General features: G+C 41.8%; 1 protein-coding gene across 2 annotated transcripts; it reads right to left on the minus strand.

Moving 5' to 3' along the window:
* On the minus strand, positions 452–5,792 carry LOC8085272 (heat stress transcription factor A-9). Of its 2 annotated transcripts, none has more exons than XM_021451027.1 (4): positions 5,227–5,792; positions 3,035–3,932; positions 1,442–1,508; positions 452–835 (listed from the first exon to the last, which is right to left on the minus strand). In XM_021451027.1, the coding sequence occupies exons 1-3, from the start codon at positions 5,551–5,553 to the stop codon at positions 1,486–1,488; spliced, it is 1,248 nt and encodes a 415-aa protein (XP_021306702.1). In that variant the 5' UTR covers positions 5,554–5,792; the 3' UTR covers positions 452–835; positions 1,442–1,485. The 2 variants fall into 2 exon arrangements, with proteins under 2 accessions (XP_021306702.1, XP_002468244.1); XM_002468199.2 differs by having other exon boundaries at positions 452–826; positions 5,227–5,791.

Below are 7,646 nucleotides of genomic sequence, written 5' to 3' on the forward strand. Positions count from 1 at the left end.
CAAAATTGCTGACTTGGCAGTGTCATTAAATGAAGGAGTTTCATCAGATGAGAGGAATTTCATCCCCATAAAACTCATGTGGCTCGGTTACCTAGTTTATAGTCTTGGTAACTGTGTCATGAAACTATGCATTGAGACTGGCCTAAAAATAAATATGGGAGAGAAAAAGAAGTACTCCCTCAGTCCCACAAATAAACACAATTCTAATAATGAACCTGAATACTGTTCCATAAATAAACACAATTCTAACAATGAACATGTACATTTCTAACAATGAACATGTACATGTGTGGTGTCCAGGTTCATTGCTAGAATTGTGTTTTTTTTATAGGACGGAGTACACAACTGAACGTTGAAAGGAGAAAAGAAAAAAAAACAGGAAAAGGACGTGGACAAGAAAGTTGAAAATAATGGTGGTTCACGGAGAAAAACAAACATGGTTTTCCAGAGCTGTAACCAAGACCGAGTAACGTTAGTATTAGGTAAGGTATAGATATATTGTACCCGAATACTCTTCTGGGGCCAATTTGTCATCGTACGCAAAGAAGTTCAAAACTGCTCCATGTTCATCCAATACAACAGTATATACAACCTGATCAATGTTTACCACCTTGCGTTATGGGTGTAGCTAGGACAATGAGACCTGGGACAAAAACAGAAACCTTGTCCTACTGCCTTAAATGAGTGAACAAGGAAAACGAAATCCTTTATAGTCAACATGTGTTGCTGTATTTTGTTTAGTATCTGTATTCTGAGTAATCCCGACGGTCTTCAGGTTCCCAATGGTGGCTAACCTGCCAGTCTCAAGATTCTGTTCATCACAAATCTGCAGAAACTGAAACCACATCAGTAATCGAACCACATTGCTAGTTGCAAGTTGCAACTGATGATAAAGAGGCCATGAGGGGTAAAGAAATGTGAATAAAATGAATGCAAGTAACTTCTTTATTGTTTCAACTAAATGCACTACTTTTAAGGCAGACCTCATATTTTATATGTAGTTACATACTTAAAAGAAAGGCTCAATCACTTATCCCACTTATCCCTTTTTCAGTTTTTTTATACAACATAAGGTAAGCTTATTTACTCAGTGTCAAAGAAAGGAATACGTTCCTGCGGTCCATCCAAAACTAAATGGCAGTCATATCAAAGTAACTCGATTATGTGCCACAAAGACCGAAAGAGAAATCAAAGAGACCCACATCAAAATGTATTTTGATGCCAGAGGACTTGCTTATGCAAGAGACATGGACAGGTCAAGCCATAATTATGATCTAGATCAAGAGCAGTCAGTACTGACTTATATTCTGAAAGGCAGCTATTGTAATAGTGTCAAATAAATGTATGACCCTGGTTTGTGTTTGATCATGCAAAAGTAATAGACTAATAGTAAAGTTCATGAATAGAACACAACGCAAAAAGCTTTTTAATTGTAAAGCACCTCTATCCACTAATGTTACTGACAACATTCTCTGGGACCACCGCTCATGCTTCAGTTGTGACATCAGCTGAAACAACAGACAGTTAAAATAAATTAGGACTACTGGATAGAGGAGAACAGTGCACAAAAAATAAAGCATATGACAATAGGTTGTAATCAGAATTTGCCATGGTTATCCATAGGTTAAACAAATCATCCCTCTGATTTCAAATGTAGGTCGTTGTAGGATTCAGGCCAGACGAACTTCTTCGACTTGATCCATAAATACATTCAAAATTATATGCTCCTATTCCAGCTGTTGAGCTAATCACTGTAAAGATGTTCAATTTCTTTCTGAGGTTTATGCCGCCTATTGGTTTCTTCATTGTTACCATATACATATAGACATCTAAGCATTGTGCCACACGTGCATGGTAAATAGGGGTTTATGATACACGGTTGATGTCACCACATCCACGATTGAAATAATTTCATAACTATATATTCTTTAATTCTTTATTTAAAATAGAACCCCCCCCCCCTCCTTTCCAAATTGTATGTTGTTTTGGGTTTTCTAGATACGTAGTACTATATATGTGCATAGTGTATCTACACATTGCGTATATATAGGTGCATAGCAAAAAACAATATATCTAGAAAAACAAAAACAGCGTACAATTTGGAATAGAGGTAGTATAGTTTCCCAAGAAATTGGAACTAGAAGTTCTTGGGTATATATGTCTGTCCTGAATGAGGGAATAAAACATTTTCCTGTACCTCATAACTTGCTATATCATGTGGACCTATATTTGACCCTTGTACAATTCCTTTCCCTTTTTTTCTGTAACTACTAATGACTTGCCCTCCTACATTTGTTTTTGTAAAAACATGAATCCTTAACAATTCGTTTTCCTGTTTCTTTTTCTCTAATAACTAATGAGTTGTACTCCCACATTTCTTTTTGTAAGGCATGAATGCATTCAGATTCAAACCTCGTAATTTTCAACTAACAATAAGCCTTACAAGAGAGTTTGTTATACAAAAGTGATATTATTAATTCGTATTCACAAGCACTGTCTTATGATCTACGATTTTGTTGCCAGAAACATTATCGCATAAGAGAAATTATACAGATTATAGATAAATATAACTTTGGAGACAACATTGAGTCAAACAATGCTTTAATACTTTGAAACGGAGGGAGTATAAAAATATATAATGTAAACCAAAACAGAGCATGCTCCTTTCCTACTGTTTTGAGTCTGAATGAAACTAATCCTGAACTATAGCCTAGCTGTGAAAGGAATTGTGACTGCTCAATGATTTGGTATAGCGAACTAGCAGTTATTTATCTGCTTCTGTGCGCTGTTTCTACTTTCTCCCAACATAAATGGAATGAAAACTCGTGCACCCTAGCAAGTGACCAAACAGTAACGGACATGTAACCCAGAAAGTCTTCTGTTTTTGCAAATTCCTAGTATATGACTGACCTCAACCTGATCAGTACTAATGGACATCAGATGCATAGTTTTCCCTTCACCTTAAGACACAGGCAACTAGGCACAGAAATTCAACAGTAAAATAAGATTACATACGCAACGTCAATTTACATACCATATTGAGGATTTTTGCAATCCTGTTGTGCTTCCATCTGACAGTCCTGCTCTAGCCGTGGACGATCATAACCATAATCTTCAACTGTTAGAGGAGGGTCCACTTGAAAGTTCTGCTCTGGCTGTTGAAGAATGTACTCTAGTTCATCACCAAATATATCCATGTCATCCCATTCACATAGAGCAGAGGTGTCAGTAAAATCATTCCCAGTTGAATCAAGGGTATCAACATTGTTTGAAGTCATTTCTACATCCATGGGCATCTCTTCTGCAGGACTTGAAACTGGTTGTGCATGGCTTGAAACTGGCTGTGCAGGGGTTGAATAGATAGCTTCATTTCCTGGTATTGGTTGATTGGAAGTTTCAGGAACAGGAGGACGATATTGAATAATTTGCGCGCCTCCACCAGAAGTCTCCTGATCATCTACAGGACCATGTTCCAGAGCTTGGAACCTTCTTTTCCTGTTACCATCATCATTCCACCAGTTACTCCTGCGCTGCTGCTGCACGAGCTGGTTGAGGAAATCTGGATTCTGGACAACTATTGCCAAAAGTGCCATCATCTGCTGCTGGTTCTGTTCCATCACACGGAGGCGTTGAATTAAATTCTGCACTTCAAGGCTGGATGATTGCTGGTACTGCCTCAGATCTACAAGCTGCTGCATTAGAAGGGCCTTATCCCTCTTAAGTGTCTCAACCTCCTTTGCAAGGCCTCCATATTTTCCTATCTCAATATTCTCAGTGCCAGGTGCAGTTTTGACAGGCACCGACTGCAGATCACTAGGTACATCCTGAGAGGATTTCTTCTTTCTCTTGATGGTCTTCAGAAGATGTTTTTGGCCCTTAACAAAACCTTCATTGGCCCATTCCCATCTATCTGGATCAACTTTATGAAATCCCTGATAATGAAAAAGAACACTAGTGAAAAACGTGAAACAACAGAAGTTTCAACATGAAGTTACAGCATAGAACATGCGGAAAAAATAATAGTTAGGTTGACGCAGATTATTTTCAACATAATATAATAGTTAAGCAATGGTTCTATTTCTATATACACAATTACAGTCTAGTTGCATGCTTCATGCACGAGTTTTAAATGCCTGAAGAGGAAAAAAACATGGAACTAATACCATAGGTCACTATTTCAGTACAAGCATAAAGTTTCATGCAAACAATCAGCAGTAGCTTCATCCAATAGAGCATCAGGCTAGTATGCTAGTAATACTAGTAAGGCAATAGAATCCTTTGTATTGTCGTGAAGTTCACTAGGTTACAGAATTCAACGAGCTTTTGATAAGGTGCAGAAAAAATTCGAACTGGTTGCAGAAGAAGAAAAAAAAGGATCCCTGATGGCAGGTCTTGTATGCATTAATGTCTGTATGGAGCAATTGGCCAAAAGAGATCTCCAGAAGCTTGCAACCGAATTCAACTATTCAGTTTTGCTTTCAGAAGTACAGAGCAGAAGTAACTAAAAATTGGTGCATCCAGCTATTCAGTGATACATAACCTCAATACAACTATACAAGAAGCATCAAACTGCAAAATGACAGAATATATCAAATGACATCATGGGAAGTTGCTAAAGCAACAACAAATCCTACCTAGGAGACTGTTTTATCAGAAGTCATTGCAATTTCTGTGGTCACAAAGTTCACTATGTGATAGAACACAATGAGCTTTTGATAAGACGCGCAAAATTTGAAACTGGTTGTACAAGAACAATAAAGGATCCCCGATGGTATGTGTTATGCATTAAAGTTTTGAGCAACTTACTGAAAGAGATCTCGCGAACAATCTATACAAGTCCATCACCAAAAGCTTCCAACCAAATTCAACATTCAATTTTGTTTTCGGAAGTACAGACAGGAACTAACTAAAAAATGGCAGAACCAGCTATTGGGTTATATAAAATCTCAAATGACATCAAGAGAAGTTGCTGGCATTCCTTATCAAAAAAAAAAAAAAGAAAAGAAAAGGAGACTAGCATTCCTTATCCAAAAAAAAGGAGATTAGCATTTTCCATAATCAGAAGGTATTGCAATTTCCAAAAGCGAAGTACTAGCTAGCCGTATTACAGAATCTGCTGCAAACCAACAAAAATCGCGTCTAATCAGCGTAAAAACACATCGATTTCGCGCACGGGGAACTAACATGTTGGCATATAGTAGTGTTAGGGATCAGGGTAATTCTCACGTAGGTATTGAGCTGGCGTATGAAGCTGGTGAAGTGATTGTGCTTGAAGTGCCGCGGCAGCAGGTCTCGCTCGAAAACGTGAGAGTCCCAGATCACGAAGCTGCCGCCGGCGGCGCTCCAGGAGATGACCGCGTCGGTGGCCGGGTCGGAGACCATGTCGTAGACCTTGGTCAGGAAGGGCGCCACGTCCGGAGGCTTCGGCACCACCGACACGGGCGCCGACTCCGGCGCCGCCGTCACCGGCACGGCCTTCCCCGCCGTCTGGGCGCCGACCTCGCCGCCGGCTGGGGAGGCGGGATGCTGCGGCGACCGCTTCTTGGAGCCCATCGCGACGGACGATGCGAAAACCCGAGAGGATTTCTGGTTGGAGAGGCGCTTCGAGTCGAGATTGAGGCGGCTGCGCCGGAGAGGCTTCGAGATTGAGGCGGCGACGGTACGGGAGAAGTCGAGAAGGGACGGTACGCGAACGGGAACGGGACGAGGCGGCGAGGGGATTTTGGTTGGGCTGCTTCGTTCAATTTCCTTTGATTTGACGATGATCTGTACGGTTCTGTAATATGATATGAAAGGAAAATGTGGGAGAGGATATTTTTATTTTGGTTAGATCACGGAAGGCGCGTGGCCGGGCAATACTGTAGCTACTGTATACCCGAGTAGTACGTGTTTCTTTGCCGACACGATGACAACTGGGGACGAAATTTGGTGGGTCCGAGGTACCAGTGATAGTGCTTGTGTACGCCGATTTCTCACTGCCGTAATTTTTTTTGTGAATACTCACTGCCCTGAGGTAATTATGCGCGTGTTTTTGCGTATTTGGGGGCTTCGTGTGGGACAGAAGAGTCAGGGAAGTTGCTGTATCGCGGCTGCGGCACGATCCTTTGCTTGGCTGATTGTCCATGATGATGACACTTGGGGCAAAGTCGATATGGGTCCCACGAGGCAAGTTGAGAAGCCGTGGGCCTACCGGTCGTGCAGGAAGGTGCATGGTAGGGAGCAGAAGGGCCACAGCCATTGGGTCACTGACTAGTGGCCCATTGAACTCGGGACAAGGCACATACCGTCGCTGCCGACGTCATCGTTAGAGCGGAAGTCCACTGGACCGAGCGAGCCCATCAGCGACGCGCTTTCTCGTCTTCTTCGACTCTTCGTCCTGAAGCATGGCGCCAAGGTGACGGTCACTACCGAGTACTCCAACCGACTACCGAATCCGTTCAAACCTCCTCGCGTTCTCACGGGTCACGAGCGAGCTGCCCAATTTGAACTTCGACTGTCTTTTTACCGCACGAGTCGATGACGGTCTGACACTGGTTGTCACCGCTGTGAGCTTGTCTCAAGATTGGAAAAGGTGTGCCATTGTTGCCTTTAGTTTCCAAAAAAATTTTGGTTTTGTTTAGTTTATAAAAAAATTTAAAATTCTCCGTTACATTAAATCTTGTGTCATATATATAAAGTATTAAATATAAATAAAAATAAAAAACTAACTACTACACAGTTTATGTGTAATTTGCAATATATATATTGCACTGCAATAATCGTGGATACATCCGGGCCAAAAGCTGAGCCCCGTGCGGCGGATGCGTGCGCTCCAATGGGCCGATACAAACTGCGGATCGGCGCCCAACTGGAGTTCAGAACGGGCCGAACTGCAGAGGAAGCTCGCAGCCCATTCGTTATCTGCTAGACAACCAAATGCAGAGCCGTTGTACTGTACTTGTACATGCAGAACGCCAACTTTCCTATCGCTGCTTTCGTCCTTGCGCAACGTGCAAAGCACATGGAATCATCACCCGACGTGCTGTTCAGATAAGAGCATCTCGCAAGTTGCAATTAGGCTCTATAAAGTATGCGTCGTGAGTCGTGACCTAGGGCTTATCCTTATCGGAGACGACCTGTGCGTACGAGAGATGCCGGCTCTGCTGCTGCGCTTCACATCACATACAGAAACTTTTTTTTTTTTTGCTTCTGATGAAAAAATCACACGGGCTCTCACAACCGAATCAGTAGCCGATAGACAACAGCAGCAGTGTTCATCCGTAGGAGAGGAATCTGGTGAAGTTTGTGGCGACACTCGTTGACGTGGGCCATGGATGATGATGCTTTTGAACATTGGCTCCTGGTTGGTTGTCGGCCATGGATGATGATTCTTTTGAACATCGGTTCCTGGCGTATCCTTTTCTTAACAGAAAATCTATGACTAAAATAGTGATAGATTCAACAAATAAACAAGATACAAATGCGCCCCTCATTCCGTCGTGGCTCGTCGAGCTTACCGCGTAACAAACCAAATCTAGCCTTGTTTAGTTCACCCTGAAAACTAAGTTTTCAAGATTCCCCGTCACATCCACATGAAACATTAAATATAGACGAAAACAAAAACTAATTACACAGTTTAGCTGTAAATTACGAGACGAATCTTTTGA

This window comes from Sorghum bicolor, chromosome 1, assembly GCF_000003195.3.
Source record: "Sorghum bicolor cultivar BTx623 chromosome 1, Sorghum_bicolor_NCBIv3, whole genome shotgun sequence".
Classification (NCBI taxonomy): Eukaryota; Viridiplantae; Streptophyta; class Magnoliopsida; order Poales; family Poaceae; genus Sorghum; species Sorghum bicolor.

Excerpts from the sequence above, each read along its gene's own strand:
- LOC8085272 (XM_021451027.1), bottom strand. The coding sequence starts at position 5,553 with ATGGGCTCCAAGAAGCGGTCGCCGCAGCATCCCGCCTCCCCAGCCGGC. Across the intron at positions 3,933-5,226 it reads TACGCCAGCTCAATACCTAC|GGATTTCATAAAGTTGATCC; the intron begins GTGAGAATTACC and ends TTTCATTATCAG. Across the intron at positions 1,509-3,034 it reads TTGCAAAAATCCTCAATATG|CTGATGTCACAACTGAAGCA; the intron begins GTATGTAAATTG and ends CTGTTGTTTCAG.